The sequence below is a fragment of the Rhinolophus sinicus genome, linkage group LG04 (assembly GCF_036562045.2).
Source record: "Rhinolophus sinicus isolate RSC01 linkage group LG04, ASM3656204v1, whole genome shotgun sequence".
NCBI classification, from domain to species: Eukaryota; Metazoa; Chordata; class Mammalia; order Chiroptera; family Rhinolophidae; genus Rhinolophus; species Rhinolophus sinicus.
In genome coordinates, this window is record NC_133754.1 from 110,544,651 (window position 1) to 110,560,922 (window position 16,272).

Consider the following 16,272-nt stretch of genomic DNA (forward strand, 5'->3'; position numbering starts at 1 on the left):
GCAGGCATTACTCAGTATCTCCCCTGCAGAGCCCAGCTTTGTGCATGCTGACTTGATTCGAGAGAGCCCAGACAGTGCCGAAGGCGAGGACGACAGGATCTACTTCTTCTTCACAGAGGTGTCTGTGGAGTATGAGTTTGTCTTCAAGCTGGTGATCCCCCGGGTAGCACGGGTGTGCAAGGTGAGGCCAGTCCCCCATTTCTCTTTGGTTCCACCCGTTGGCACAGCACATCTGAAGGATTAGTCACCTCGCCCAGGCCCACACTTCCTCCGTGCCACAGATACCAGTGTGGATATCCTTCCTCCTGCAGCATCTGGGATGCTCCCTGGAAACTGAGGGAGTTTGGCACCCGAGCCGCGGGAGATTAGCTTCCTGTCCTTGGGGGTTCTGCTTTTGATGCACCTTCCTCAGACCTCCCTAGGGTTACAGAAAGGTAGTTTTATTCCCTGTTAACCACATTCTGTTGGAATTGGGATTTCACTATTCCATTGTGAAGTTGGGGAGGGCTGTGTTTTGTGTCCAAAATAAATAAGGACACTTCAATTTTATATACTTCTGCATCCATATTTCTGAGTTTCAGTATTTTTCTCCAGACTAAGTTACAGCAGGTATGTTTTATGTGTTTTTATGTCACTGAAAAATGTTTATGGAGAACCTGGCAGGTCCAAAGCACTGTGGCAGAAAACTTGGGTAGAAAGGAAGTGAAGATCCGACCTCCCGTGTGGAAGGTCTTTTGGGGAAGACCAGACCTGCACACATTGGCCTAAGAGAGACAGGAGCCAACGTGTCCGCTGGCTCCTGGTGCCATGGGTCGGTCACTCATGGATGGGTCGTGACACAGGCCGAAGGGCCAAAACAAAAGTGTGCAAGGACGGCCACTGTGAACCTGGGTGTGGGTAGATTCAAACAGTTGTTTTAGCTGCCATGGGTGACTTTTCATCTCCAGGGCTTTGTTGGTTGGTTTAATGTGTGACCCAAGCTGCCTGGGAGTGCTGCGGTCACGTCTTTGTGAGCAGCTGGCTCTCTTTTTCAGTTGTGGCTTCATTTTATTCAGGCAGAGCAATTCCGGGCCCGAGTGCCTCATTTATCACCTGCTCCCAGGGCCTCTGCCCTCACCTTACCACACACAAACTTGCGTTTCAGGGGGACCAGGGTGGCTTGAGGACCTTACAGAAGAAGTGGACGTCCTTCCTAAAGGCCAGGCTCATCTGCTCCAGGCCAGACAGCAACCTCGTCTTCAATGTGCTGAGGGACATCTTCGTCCTCAGGTCCCCAGGCCTAAAGGAGCCTGTGCTCTACGGAGTCTTCACCCCACAGCTGTAAGTGCCGGGCCGGCAGGGCTTCTCGCCTCACGCCCAGCCTCCAGGCACTCACGCGGCCCCTTCTTCCCCAGGAACAACGTGGGGCTGTCGGCTGTGTGCGCCTACAACCTGTCCACAGTCGAGGCAGTCTTCTCCCGCGGGAAGTACATGCAGAGCGCCACAGTGGAGCAGTCCCACACCAAGTGGGTGCGCTACAATGGGGCCGTGCCCACACCAAGGCCCGGCGCGGTGAGTGACAGGCGCCTGGGCTGCGGGAAGACCCAGAGCCTGGAACGCAGTGTGGGGCCAGCCATGCTGCACAGACCTTGTGCCACGCCAGGGTGTGGGTCAGTCCACGTAGGGAGTGGGCGTTCCCCTGGGACTGGGCAGGGCTACAAGCACACTCCTTTTCCTGTGTTCCTCTCTTTGGTGTGTTGCGTAATTGCCTTTGCTGCATACTGCCCAAACCGGAGTCTATTCTGGCTGGTGGGTGTTTTGTGGCATTAGCATTGCATAACATAATTAGGTCTGTTCCATTTTCTGTGTCCTGTAGAGAAACACATGATTTCTTGCAAAGAGATGAGCTGTATTCTCCATTCACTAATACGAATCACACTTTTGTCCCCTAAAAGTAGTGAATTTTATGTAGAAATCAGTTTCTAGGCCGATCGACTTCTTGGGTGATTCAGCTCTGTGTGTTCATTCTGTGACTGGTGTGTCCGGCTGTGTGCATGGCCCAGAGGTGGGGCTGTTACTGGAGGGAGCGGCCTGGTGCCTGGAGCTTACCCCTGGGGCCGTCCTCCCCCGGGATGCACCGCCTCTGACACCAGTCCTCATTCCTTCTGTGCATATCATTAACTAAAACATGTCCCCTGGGAGTCAGGAATTTTGTGTTATGCCCACCAGGAGCCAGGACAAAAAAAAGAATCCTTCATGCTCTTGATCTTTATGCTCTTTAGAATTGGACCACTTTTTAGCGATTTTTACCAGTCTTCTTGTGGGAGAGCTAGCAAGTGATAAGTGTTTGTTTTTTTATTTCAAAAGCTTGATGCTTTTTTATTCATAAATAGATCAAAATTACTTCACTGACTATATGTCGTGAAACACAGTTACATCTTGTGGATAAAGACAGTTGCATTTCCTAGTGCGTTATAATTCTCTTCAGATTCCTGGGGAATGGCCATCTTGGTTTTTCCCCTTTTTCAAGAAATCCGCTGTGGAGGCTTCAGGTTCACGCCCCTGGTAAGCCCGGGCTTTGTGCAGAGTGTGTGGGGCTGTCTGTGGCGTGCGGTTTACAGTGGTGGTCTGCTCCTTGCAGTGCATCAACCGCGAGGCCCGGGCGGCCAACTTCTCCAGCTCCCTCAACCTGCCAGACAAGACGCTGCAGTTTGTGAAAGACCACCCCCTGATGGACGACTCCGTGGTGCCCATCGACAACAGGCCCAGGCTGATCAAAAGCGATGTGAACTACACACAGATCGTGGTGGACAGGACCCGGGCCCTGGATGGCACCGTCTATGACATCATGTTTGTCAGCACAGGTGGGTCCCAGCCCTGGTCACAGCCTTGGTAAATCTAGCTGATGTTTGCCGAGTGGAGCCAGCGTTTCCCCAGGTACCCCGAGTAATTTCTGTTTCTGAGATCTCTCCACACCTGGCTGGCTCCAGATCTCTGTGACCATCACACCACCTGGGGCACTGGTTAGAAATGCCAGTCCTGGTCCAGATCTGGAAATTCAGGTCTGGTGGGTCTGGGCTGGTACAAAGAGAGCCTGCGTGACAGCAGGCAGACAGCACGTTCGTCCACCGTGCCTCGTCGAGACCTGTCCTGACCTGCCGTGGGAGATGCTGCCTCCCTGGAAGCCCAGGGTCTAGGAAGCAAGTCTTTCTGGAATGGGAGTTGGTGGCCAGGTGCAGCAGCAGCTGGTGGGCGTCAAGGTTCACCCTGGGGGCTTTCCAGCTATGCCTCTGAGCAATTGGTGGGCTGTGCCCTCACGTGCCGCGGACCCCTCGAAGGATGGCATCCCCAGGGGGCCAGTGGACCAAAAGCCACTTATAATTTGATCTGATGGCACAGATCAGATCAGCTGTGCTGATAAGGGTGTTGGCGTCAACAATGAAACATTCGTTTATTCTTTTAAAACACTGGGAATTAATCCTTGCCACTTGAGTTTCTATTTATTTTGCCAGTGACTTTTCCTTTTTCTAACTCTAATGTAAAAATGCTGTCTGTTTGTACGTCTTGCTCAGGAAGCGAGTGGAGAGGGAGAAGGGTGACTGTTTGCTGCTGTGGCCGGCAGCAGGCAGCGCCACACTCGCCTTCTGGGGTGGGTCACTGACCTGTGCCTTGACCTTGCAGACCGGGGTGCCCTGCACAAAGCCATCAGCCTTGAGAACGATGTCCACATCATCGAGGAGACACAGCTCTTCCAGGACATGGAGCCAGTCCAGACCTTGCTGCTATCTTCCAAGCAGGTAAAGTGTCTGCATGGTTGGGCAGGGTGGCCTTCTCGTGGCCTTAAGCCTCGGTGATACCAGGGCTACGGCCGGGGAGGCCCCTTTGGCCCAGACGAGCCAACATTTGGGCTCTTACGGAAAGTTCTTCAGTGCACCGTGGGGTTTGGGATGGCGGGAAGGCAGACTGGGGAGATGGTACTTTCTCCTGAAAGTTGGCAGAACCTCCCTGAGTTGTTGGGGCCGACATGATGCTGGGGTGGAGGGTGGGGGTTGACCTACAACAAAAACACTTCCTGTGCCCTGAACTTGGTGAGGGTGAGACCCTGTCCATGGTACGCTGCTGATGCAGCTTACTCATCAGCATAGAAAACCTTACTCTGGGTACCACTCCCTCCCCTTAGACGAGGTGCGAACTCCTACATCAGGGTCGGCAGGTGTTTTCTGTAAAGGGCCAAGCATGAGTGTTGAGGCTTTGACGGCCCCACGGTCTCGGTCTCTGCCTTGTAGCACAAGAGTGGTGTGGATCAGCCTGGCTTTGTTCCTGCAAAGCCTTTGTTATGGACACTGAGCTTGCAGTTCATGAAATTTTCATTTCATGTCACAAATATTATTTCTTTGATTTTTCTTCAACCAATTAAAAATGTGAAACCAATTATTAGCTGGTAGGCTGTATAGAAACAGCCAGGGGGTTGGGTTTGCCCCGTGGACAGCAGGCTGTCCCCTGGCATCCATCCGTGGAGGCCTGGGGAATATGCACCCGTTTTATAGCTGGGCTGGAGCCATATAGAGATCACAGGCCAGGCTCCAGGTCTCCCGTTCTAAACCCTGGCTCCACGGTGCCTGCATGAGCCCAAGCAGGCCAGTCTTGCCTGTTTCCTGATCTGTACAATGGGGACAGCAGACCATACATAGGGGGGCCTGGCCTGTTGCCACCCTGTGACTGTGGCTGAGGATCTTACTTCTCCTTATGCGTATCCCCACATTGTGACCCTGAGCTAATGGCTTCTGGGACATTGGTAATGCCAGGGTTAGCACTGAAAATTGGAAGTGGGCCGTGTGTCATATTGCCCTTGGCCACCGGCCCGCCCATCACTTGGCCTTTCCCACCTGACCCTGTTTCAGAGCCTTGCTCCAGGGCCTCAGGCCTCGTTGTCCTACGCTGCTCTGCTGCTGAGCATTTCATTTTGACCTCTGCACTCCCAGCAGCCCTCCCTCGCCAGGTATGGGTGGGGCTTCACACTGGAAGGAGGTTGTCCCCACGGTCCCTCAGGGATTCCTCCCTGCCTCGTTCTTGGCAGGGGTCTCCACCCAGTTTGGGGGGCCTCCCTTGGCTCCGGGCAGTGGGCCACCTGACGTTGAAAGAAGGAGCTGCAGAAGCCCTTCCCACCGCCACCATGTCCCTCAGTTGCTGGGGCCAGCACCCTGGAGGCCTCCAAATTGTTGAGTACTCATCAGAGCAAAGGTTGGACCTCAGCGCAGACATGTGTTGAAAACACAGCACTGCTCTGTTCCATAATGTCATTCAGGGACCCAGGCTGGCCGAGACCGTGCTGTCTTAAACCCAAGGCTTTTGGAACACTTGGGTGCCGATCCCATAGGTGGAAGGAGGAAGGAAGGGAAGGAGGCAGGGGCAGGTGTGGGTGGTTATGGGTCAGTCCTCTGCTCACATGCCTTGGTCCAGGACTTGGTCATGTGGCCACGTCCAGGGTGGGGGCTGGACTTATAAAAAGCCTGGTGCCCAAGGGAACAGGTTGCCTCTCCCCACAGGAGCCCCCTGCACTGGGTGTGGCCCTGTTGCATGGAATAGGTAGAAATGCACCCTGCACACCATGGCTTCCCACACCTTCTCCTAAAGCCGGTGGGCTCAGGATGAGTTGGCAGTGGCCGCAGCGCTGCTGGGCCAGCATGAAGCGGTGTGTTCAGGGGTGAAAAGAGCTCCCCCATGCACCCAGGCACGTCCCAGCTGCAGGCAGACGTGCCCCTGGGCTCCTGCCCTCACATCCCTCACCTGACCGCTGCCATCAGTTAAGACAACTTTAGGAGGAGGGCACCGCAGGCTGATGTACACAGTGGCCTTGAGCAGAAGCGTGTCGAGTGTGACTTGGAGTATGGCTGCCAGACCGCAAGGTCTGAGTCAATCATGCCTGGCCTGTTGTAGAAAACTGGTGAGCACCTGCTGCAGGGCTGTGGATGTACAGACAGGACCGCACACAGCCCCTCCCGTTTCCCATAGGTGCTGTCCTTGTCACTGCCTCCTATCACCTGGTGGCAAGTGCATTTGGTTTGTTTTTGTATTGTAAATGGACACCACATAAAATTTAACTGTTTTTACGTGTGCTCAGCAGCGTTAAGTGCATTCCCATTGTCATGCGGCCATCGCCATATCCATCTCCAGAACTTTGTCGTGTTGCAGATCTCAGACTGACCCCATCACACACTAAGTCACCAGTCCTTCCGTCCCCCAGCCCCTGGCACCCACCACTCTACTTTCCATTTCTGTGATTTGACTACTCTAGAGACCTTGTATAAGTAGAATCAGATAATATTTGTCCTTTTGACCTATTTTGTTTAGCATCGTGTCCTCAGGTTCATTCGTATTGTAGCATGTATTAGAATTTCCTTTTTGAGACTGAATAATATTCCATTGTATGGATGGACCACAGCTTGTTTATCCGCTCATCTGTTAGTGGACGTTTGGGTAGCTTCCATCCCTAGGCTGTTATACATGATGCTGCCATGAACGTGGGTGTATAAATACCTGTTTGAGTCCTAACTTGACTTCTTTGGGGGCGCACGGCAAATGTGCTTTGTGTGGTCGTTTTGGAGCCCACAGGGCAGGCTGCTTCTCACTTTGATGGGGTTGTGCTTCGGTGGTGACACACGGCCTACAGGCAAAAGAGAGAAAACTGCTTGGACAGCTCTTTCTGCCCACATCCTCCCAGCACCCACCACAGGGTCCACTGTGGCCCATGTGCACAGAAACCAAGACGTGACAGTGGAAGCCCCGTGTTGTGGCCGAAGGTGCCATCACCGGAGGGGTGTGGGGACCCGCGAGGCCGCAGGGAAGGGGCCTCTCAAGAAACCTCACAGATGCTGGGCAGCCCCTGATCAGATGTTTCTCCTTTGCCTTGGAAAAGTTTTTTATTTTGAAATAATTCTAGATTCAAGGGAGAGTTGGGGTGATAGTTCAGGGCGTCCCTGTGGGCCCTTCTGCCAGAGCAAGCACGCCTGCCTAACCTGAGGGTTCTGCTGGCCCAGTTCTCACTGAGCTACAGGCAGCGGATACCCGCATTCCCACAGTGTCCTTCTGGGCCCAGGGTCCCATGTGGCCTCAGGCATCTGTGTGCTTCCCTTCTGGTCTGGGACAGCGCCCCTCTGTTCTTGTCATGCTGGCCTTGACACTTTTGGAGAGAACTGGTCAGTGTTTGGTGAACGCCCCTTAATTTGGTGTTTCTCATTTTCTCGTGACTAGACTGGGGTTGAGGGTTTGGGGGAGATGACTCTGGAGGGCACCGTACTGGAATCCACATGACTCTCAGAGTTACTCTGTTTAATTTTCCACACTGTCCTCACGGTGGGCTCCCTTAGCGCCACCAGTGGGCCTTGCCTGCAGTGGTCACTGTCGCCCATTCTCCACGTGCTTGGCTATCCCCCTTCCCTTCCACGTTCATTAACTGGAATCTGTGAGGTGCTGTCAGTTGTTTCATGGGAGCTCAGCTGACACTTGTGGGGGCTGCCAGAGCTGGGGGCTGAGCGGCCTGCGTGGTGGGGAGGATGGAGCCAGCCTGGGATGAGCTTGCCCTCCCCACACCCAGCCACCTAAACGGGGTGAGGGGTCGGGGCTCTCCGGCAGTCTGGGCCACCTGTTCTGTGATGTGTGAGAGTCCATGCCCTCACCAGGGTCCCTCTGTGGACCTCGGTGGTCCTTGGAAGTTACCTACTTGGCCTTTTGCCCCAGGAAGTTTTCCTTACGTCTGTGAACCGTGTGATTGATTCCCTGACCATGATCCATCCGTGGCACCTTCACTCCTTACAGATATGGTGGACACGTGGCCCCTTCTGCCCAGGTCTCTACTAACACAGATAGATGAGCACTGGGCCTGGTTCTCTGCCGCTTGTCTCACCGTTTGACTCTGTTGCAGATGGCACTTCCCTTTCAGCTGTGGTTGTACACGGTGGCTCAGTGACCTTCAGTGCATCACAGGCCAGAAGACACCAGGGACTTTGAGCTCAGCCAGACTCTGAAGTTAATTGAGAACCTGTTCTCCAAGAATAAACGCCATCATGTCTTGTCTGAGTCTAAATCCTGAGCACTGTGTAAACTTGGAGTCTTCTGATGTTAACCAGAGGTCATTCTAGGACATCAAGGTGACATGGAAGCACCAGGCAAAGGACAGAGTGAATGTCAAGCCGAATTGCAAGCCCGGGATCTGCCCGGGCGGACTTGTGTGGGGCCCTCGTTTTGGCCGAGCTCACTGAAGACATCAGCCAGCCCTGCTGGCCTGTGTGCGGGGCTCTCTGCCAGCACTGGGCATGGGGGGAGGTGGCGAGAGTGGCCAGTGATCCCAAACCAAGCATTCCACATCACTGAGCAGCCTGCTTTGCTCTGCTTCTGAGCGTGGCAGTCAGGTTCCAGATCTGCATATTGCTCCCTCATAAATGCAGACACGTGATCAGCGGATGCCTTTTCACTTCTGTTATTCCGTGTACTATCGTGTGTTCACTCTCCAGTTGCGTTTGTTGGCACCTCGTTGCTGGGAGCCGTACTGGATTCAGATATCAGAGGACATCTCACTCTGTGCTCTGGTGCCCACGTTGGGTTCCAAGGTCGTGCCCTACAGCCTGTGGCCAGTGGTGAGGCTGGGCGTGTCTAGCTAATGGGTCTCCCTCCCAGAGCAGGGCTGAACAAGCTCAGAGACATGTTCTGCTGCTCTTAAGCATGAAGGTGGGCGCTGCACCTGGAAGGAGGGACTGGCCAAGGCCCAGTGCGTTCTGAGTTATATGAAGATTTTGCTCAAAAATCATGTGTTTGCTTGCCTGTATTGTCACAATGCTGCACTCAGATTTGTCTGGGCTCTGACCTGGCCTCGCTCCAGTTCTGAGCGAGGGGCGGGGGGCTTCTCTTCCTCCAGGAAGCACTTGGTCACCGCTCCCCTTGGGCTGGAGAACCTGCACTTGGCTCCCGTCATGTTGCTGGCGGCCCCGGGCCCACCGATTCTCATCTCTTTACACCCACAGGGCAGAAGGTTCATCTATGCTGGTTCCAACTCGGGTGTGGTCCAGGCCCCCGTCGCCTTCTGTGGGAAGCACAGTACCTGTGAGGACTGTGTGTTGGCCCGGGACCCCTACTGCGCCTGGAGCCTGGCCACGGCGACCTGCGTGGCCCTGTATGAGACCAGCAGCCCCAGCAGGTACCTGGCGGGGGTAGTGTAGCATGCAGGTGCCCTGCCCGCCCCACCATGGGAAGCACGTGCATGTGTGTACTCTGTGCCCCTTGTTTTGCAGGGGTCTGATTCAGGACATGAGCGGGAATGCGTCTGCTTGCCCCGGTAAGTTGCTCGTTCTCTCTCCACACCCTTCAGGAATAGCCAGTCTCGTAACCATTTCACGATGCTTTGGTGGTGTGGCATTTTGCACATTTTGTTTTCCTTTCTCTACTCGGAACAAGGTCAGATACCTTTTGGCAGACCCTGTGACCTTTGTCCCTTTTATTTCAGAAAAGCATGTTTGAAGCCACGCAGAGTGTGTTCGTTTATTGGAAAGCACTCTCTGTCCTAAACTGTAATGTCTACTCTTGAGATGCATCTCTCTTCTCTTAGCTCGGGCTCGTTAAACAAAACCTGTACCTCTTGTGAATGGGAGGAAAGATTAGTCCTCAAGCAGCTGAGACTGTCGTGGGTGGCGTTTCCCTTGGGTGATCCCACCACCTGCCAGGAGGTCAGGCACATCCCAGCTGCAGGCAGACGTGCCCCTGGGCTCCTGCCCTCGCATCCCTGACCTGACTGCTGCCATCAGTTAAGACAACTTTAGGAGGAGGGCACCGCAAGGCTGATGTGCGCAGTGGCCTTGAGCAGAAGCATGGCTTAGAGTGTGGCTCAGAGTGTGGCCGCCAGACCGCGTGACCAGCTACTCAGCCTCTCCATCTGATGCGTTTTCTCCTGGGAAACGAGGGTGCGAAATGGGATTTCTGCTGCTCAGAGGTGTCTCTGATGTCTTGGTCCCTGTGGGCTGCCATCCAGGGCTCATCTTTGTTTTTTGGTCATGCATGTCTTTATCTCCTTAGTTGTTCTGGAAGATTCCATGTTCTGGAAGGTTCCATTCCAGTGGGTGAAACTCTTGTGTTCCTCTTGTGCTTATTGACCTATTTTTTAAAGAAGTTGAGTAGCGAGCAGGGTTGTTGATGCTGTGCACATTTATTTTGATGTTCCAGATAAAATTAAGGAAAGTTTCCGGCAGCATTTTTTCAAGCGTGGCAGCACAGCAGAACTCAGATGCCCCCAAAAGTCCAACCTGGCGCGGGTGGTGTGGAAGTTCCAGGATGGTGTGCTGAAGGCCGAGAGCCCCAAGTACAGCCTGGTGGGCAGGAAAAACCTGCTCATCTTCAACCTTTCAGAAGGAGACAGTGGGGTGTACCAGTGCCTGTTGGAAGAGAGGGTCAGGAACAACACGGTCAAGCAGGTGGTGGCCAAGCATGTTCTGGAGGTCAAGACGGTCTCACGGACCTCAGCGGCCGCCACCATTCTGGCCACCGGGACAGAAGGTGGTAGGATTACCCCCGAAGTAGCAAAGGGGCCCACCCAAGGCTCCTCTCCCCGGACCCCAGCGGTTCAGGTCACCACACCTTCCAGCCTGGTGCCCACCAGCACGTCCTGCGAACCAAAGATTGTCATCAACACAGTCCCCCAGGTCCACTCAGAGAAGACGATGTATCTAAAGTCCAGTGACAACCGCCTCCTCATGTTCCTTTTCCTCTTCTTCTTCGTCCTCTGCCTCTGCCTGTTTTCCTACAACTGCTATAAGGGCTACCTGCCTGGCCAGTGCCTAAAATTCCGTTCCGCCGTGCTGCTGGGGAAGAAGCAGCCCACATCGGACTTCTCTGACTGCGAGCAGAGCGTGAAGGAGACGCTGGTGGAGCAGGGCAGCCTCTCCCAGCAGAACGGAGGGCAGCCCAGGCCAGCCCTGGACACCGGCTACGAGACAGAGCAGGACACCATGGCCAGCAGAGCACCCACTGACAGGGAAGACTCGCAGAGGATCGATGACGTCCCGGTCAGGGACACGCCATTCGATGTCAAGTGCGAGTTGAAGTTCGCCGACTCGGATGCAGATGGGGACTGAGGCCTGTCTCGGGGGGAGGCCTTTGTGTTCCCTGTGCAGTGACCTCACCCTGTGCCGTGTAGGTAGCCCGTCGTCCTCACACCTCAGTTTTCTGTGTCCCTTCTCTTGGGTCAAGTTTGTGACTTGGTTTCTCTTTGTCCTTTCGGAAAACGACGAGCCTCACACCCGGGCTCCCTTGGTCAGTCGGTTGAAACTCTGTGAGACACACCTGCAGGCGCCATCTCACCTGAACCCTCACTGTGGCGGGGAGAGGGCTGGACTGCCACTGGCCTGGGAAGAGTTGAACATTGAGCATCCCCTCCTCAGAGTGGCCACTGAAAGATAATTTAATTCCAGATTGGAAATGACATTTTAGTTTATCAGATTGGTAACTTAATTGCCTGTTGTCCAGATTGGCACGAATCTTTTCTTCCACGTAATTATTTTTTAGTACTTTGCTTTAATTTTGTTGGAGTGTTAGGTCATTTATTTTTTAAATTACTAAAGCAGATGTTTTAATATTTGGAAGATACACATCGTCTAGATTTTGTTGTATGTTAGGACATGATATGGCTTACGTTGCTTACGATTCTCAGGGATAAACTTACTTTTGCTAAACATGTTTTTTCTGCTTTTAGAAATGCAGACGAAGCCGTCTCTTGAGCACACTTTTTTAAAAAAATTTTATTCCTTGAGGGAAGTGTCGTTTTTAGAGAGATTTTCTTTCTGTACTTTTTTATCTTGTTTTAATTCTTTTGAAGAAGAGAAGGCGTGGAGGACTGTCCCATGACCACCAGGCGGGGTTTTGAGCGAGGCACGGTGGCCCCAGTGGACGCTGGGTGGAGCTGGGCTGGCCCAGAGCTGAGGGGATGAGCGTTTCACAATCCATTGCCCACGGCCACTGGTTACAACCTCCTGTCCAGACAGACGGAATGTTCACCAGGACTCTGATCATCTGAACATCTCCTTTTTCTTTTTGCTTCCATCTCACACCTCTTACCCACCCAGACTTTCCACATGGCTGACCTGAGCCGTCCACAGCTGGAGGAGAGCCGGGCAGCGGGGGGAATGGGCCTGTGACCACCGCTGCCCACAGATGCCACAGTGGCAGACCTGCGTGGCCTGGCGCCGTCTGCAAGGTGTGAGGGGCAGTGCAGTGTAACACCACTGACTTCACACACCACTTCCCGCTGTCCAAACGCCCACAAGAGGAGACTTTTTTTCCATGGCAAAGAGCAATGAACTCTGGATTTCTGTGTGCCTGTGTGGACAGTCTCATCTTCCAGCATGATAGGATTCGACTGTTTTGGTGTAAACATTTGTGTTTTATAAGATTTACTTTGTTTTTATTTTTCTACTTTAAATTGTATACATTTGGAAAGTAACCGAATAAATGAGAATCTTATATCCTTGATGTGGGCACGTGACTTGCTGAGGCTATGGGGCCTCCCTCCCGCATGTGTGACAGGCGTGGCACGCACGGCCTGGGCAGGGGGCCAGGATAGCACTGGGCCCTTTCTTTTCCTGAGCTTGTTTCTCTTCTCTGCATGTGCTATGTTCCTGATGACTTCTGCCTCAGTGCCCTCTCTCTTTTCTGTCCTCTGTCTCGCAGCCTCGTCTCCTATGCCCTTCCCTCCTCCGGGGTCCTCCTCCCTGTCCTGTCTGGGCCCCGACTCATCTTCCTCTCCCCGAAGCCCCTGGCTGGGCTCAGGCTCGGGGCCTGACAGCCACCCGAGGGTCACCTTGCTGCCGCCCTTCCTCAGCGACCAAGCCCAGCACGTGCATGCCCTGGGGACCTTCCACCTCTTCTGCCAGGCCGCAGGTGAGCGGGGCACCTGTTCAGTTCAGGTGGGGTTGGGGGGCGCGGGCCTCCTCCAGCAGCACTGCCTTCCTGGCTGCGTCCCTCGGTGATCCCCGTGAAACTAAACCTTCAGCCCAAACCTATTCCTCTGGACAGCAGGGGCCAGCCAACGTTTCTGCATAGGCGAAATGTTAACTGTTTTAGGCCTCACAGTTTCTTATTTGTAGTTTCTGTCCCAACTGCTCAGCTCTGCCCTTGTGGCCTGAAAGCTGCCAGTGGGTGGGTGTGGCTATGCATCAATCAAACCGTATTTACAAATCTAGTGTCAGGCCAGATGTTGCCCAAAGGCCAAGGTGTACCAATCACTAGTCTACAGGATTACTTCTACGTTTGATAACGAGTGGGGTTTGATATGTGTGGCATTTGGCAATTTAAAAATTAGCTTCAGAACCTCCAGAATGGGAATTGTTTTAACGACTTGTTGGTGACATTTAAACGCAGAAAGGACTGCGAACTAACTGAAGCCCTTTGGACCTGGGAGGCGTTCATTGGGCAGTATTGGAAGGAGACACAAGACAAACCCACTTTTCAAGTGCATTCTGGGTGTTGGGCAGTGCCTGGCGGCCCAGGTCTCCCATGTGTCAGCATCTAAATAGCCTCAAAGAGAAAACAAGACATTAGAGGCCGTGGCAGCTCTGTCATCTGCTGAGGGAATGAATGACATTAGTGAGGAAAAAAACAAATACTGTTCTTTTGTTCTGAGATTTTTAAACAAGCTGTGAGAAGCTGCTATGTGTCAGGCTGCTGCCTGTCTCCCTGTTGAGTTGGCTTCTGAGCCTTTGAATATCCTGTGTCTGCTGTGAGCTAGAATGTGTGGTCACTGGGGCCTCTGCACGGGCTACAGGGTGGCCCAGGCAAGTTGCTTGAGAACGGGAGGCCGTGGAGCCAGACCTCCAGGGTCTGCTCCGTGCTGGGGCCAGGCCTGCGTGGGGACGCCCAGGCTGCTCCTGGGCCAGTGAGTCCCCTTGGGCAGCACCCAGGACCTGCTCCAGCCTCCTAGGCACACTGGGACCCTCCCCGTCAGGGAAAGCCAGGAAGGCCGTGGTGAGTTCCCACGATCTGGCAGAGGCCCTCGGGCCTGCAGGAGGATGGATACAGGCAGACCATGTGGTCAGGAGCTGCGCGCTGTTAGGTGTGATCTCAGGTGTGTGTTACCTGTTAGCTGGGCGTGTGCACACACACACTCCTGTGTTCATCCACACAGCCTGGAATGGGGAGAGGACGAAGACCAGGGCCTGGGAAACGGACTTCGCGGCTGATCTGAACAGAAGCCGCTCCGGGTATTTCAAACACAGGGAGTTTAGTAGCTTTAGTTACAAAGGTGACGAAAGGGCTGGGGCAGAAGGGAGCTGAGGATCCCTGAAACGTAGTAACTGCAGGCAGAACCACCAGCTGTCGGACAGAGTTAGGGGCTCACTCAGCCATCCTTGCCTGCCCTCAGGGCCACGGTGTCTTCACTGAATTCACTGTTGCAGAGGTGCGTCAAGAAGCCCCCTTGCATCTCCTGCCAGGGCCTCCGTGGTGGGACCTAGCGAAAAGCTGGTGGCCAAAGCTAGGGCAGTGCAGCTTGTGGTCTTGCAGCCGAAGCAGGAGAGCCGGGTAGACCTGGCAGTGAGGAGCCGAGAGGACGGCACCTCAGCACCACCGACCTGAGACAGCGTGCGGAGCAGCGTGAGTTCCTGGCACTCCGGATGGATGGGCCAGGGAAACAGCCCCCCACCCCTGCCCCGTCCTCCTGCTCCTGTGTTCACTGTTTCTCTCCAGTCAATTTGCTCCAGCTGGGACCTTTCCTTGTTCCACAGAGGCCACCATCTGAGGCTGTGGGGCAGCCCACGATGGACCTGCCTTTCTAGGGAGGCTGTTGTGTCCTATGCCATCCAGACAGGGGTGCTGCTTATATTCTGTTCAATGTTGAGGCCACCCAAGGGGCCCGAGGCTCTGCATTTGCTCCGCGTGGGCTCAGGACTGCAGACTGAATGCCTCACACACACAGCCTGCATAGCCCGCACACACACGCTACACACACTGCGCCCAACATATACGCATGACACCATGCGCCACACACATCACACATACACCACACAAATATACACAACACATATACGCACACCACAAATAATCACATACACATACACACACACTTGGGACCTCTGAGCCCCCTGGAGGCGGTGTGGTGCCGTGTGGCCCCCTGTTCAGCAGCACGTGAGTGAGAAGCGCGTGCACCAGAGATGGCTTGGGGGCACGGTGGGGGGCCGGGGTTTTATCCCAGGCCACACAGTGGTCCCTGTGCAGCCTCGGCCTCCCCTGAAGCCTGGCGCCCACTCCGCCCTCTAGAAAGACTCCCCTTCATTTCTGCCCCTTTCAGCAGGCAAAAGCCAGGAGGTGGCCCTCGGAGACCCCACTGATGGGCATTCGAAGAGACCCCTCAACCGAGTGGCTTCACATCACCCAGGAAGCCTGCTATTCCCAAAGGCAGCCTGCTGTTGAGGGACAGAGCAGGCAAGAGTGGGTCCCCCTGTCTGACTCCTCATGCAGGCCTTGTCCCCAGGCCCGTTCCGCCACAGGCATGGGGTGCCCCAGTGACACATCTGACTAGGCATGTTTTCCCTTTTACCCTAAATCTAGCCCACAAAGCAGCGCTGGTTGACAAGCAGCCAGTTAAAATGGCGGTGTCTGTGGCCATCCCCTCCCTGAATCCTAGCAGGTGGCGGGCTAAAGACCAAGCCCTTCAAGCTGCGGTCTGCACAGGTGCTGCTCTGTGCCACTCTTGCCCATGTGCCTCCCTTTCTGTGTTACTCCCTGAGGAGTCCCCACGTGCTCTCAGGCCTGGCACCACCACAGGGCTGAGTTCATGGAACCGTGTCGCTATGGCTCAGGCTCTGTCCTGCTGAAGGCCAGGTTGGCATCTTATGGTGTTCACGGCCTTGGAGCTCGGTGACGGAGGGCTTTCCCAGCCTCCGACTTCCCTCCATCTCCTGACCTCAGTGCAGTGTGTGTATGTGTGCATGTGCATGTGTGTGCTTGTATGTCTGCGTTTGTGTGTATATGTGTGTACATACTTGTGTGTAATCGTGTGTTTCTTTTTGGTCCAAAGCACGCTGCACATTGCACTCTGTGGGCACACCTCCATTCAGGGGCTGAGGCCTGAGTGTGGCAGGAACTCTGGTTCTGCAGTGGTTGTCCAAACTGCCACTGCCTTTCATCTGGAAGGGATCTGTGGTGCATGATGGCGAGTTAGCGTATTGACAAGGAGAGAAAGGGATCCTGAGCTGAAGAAATTCAGCGTGCAGTCGTGTTCCACTTTTCAGAAATAATGATTCCATGCTCCTTGTGACA

General features: G+C 54.2%; 1 protein-coding gene across 17 annotated transcripts in view; it reads left to right on the forward strand.

Annotated features, from left to right (window-relative positions):
* SEMA4D (semaphorin 4D) overlaps positions 1–16,272 on the forward strand; it is a 109,332-nt gene that overhangs the window by 82,798 nt on the left and 10,262 nt on the right. For 10 of the 17 annotated variants that reach the window (XM_074330201.1, XM_074330205.1, XM_074330200.1 and 7 more), the window contains 8 exons: positions 30–181; positions 1,145–1,320; positions 1,395–1,551; positions 2,621–2,843; positions 3,661–3,776; positions 8,997–9,169; positions 9,264–9,307; positions 10,189–12,487. In XM_074330201.1, coding sequence (XP_074186302.1) covers positions 30–181; positions 1,145–1,320; positions 1,395–1,551; positions 2,621–2,843; positions 3,661–3,776; positions 8,997–9,169; positions 9,264–9,307; positions 10,189–11,096 — 1,949 coding nt within the window. In that variant the 3' untranslated portion in view covers positions 11,097–12,487. Of the gene's footprint in view, positions 1–29; positions 182–1,144; positions 1,321–1,394; positions 1,552–2,620; positions 2,844–3,660; positions 3,777–8,996; positions 9,170–9,263; positions 9,308–10,188; positions 12,488–12,687; positions 12,898–16,272 lie in introns of those variants that run through there. The other 7 variants (XM_074330209.1, XM_074330208.1, XM_074330210.1 and 4 more) reach the window with 2 other exon arrangements.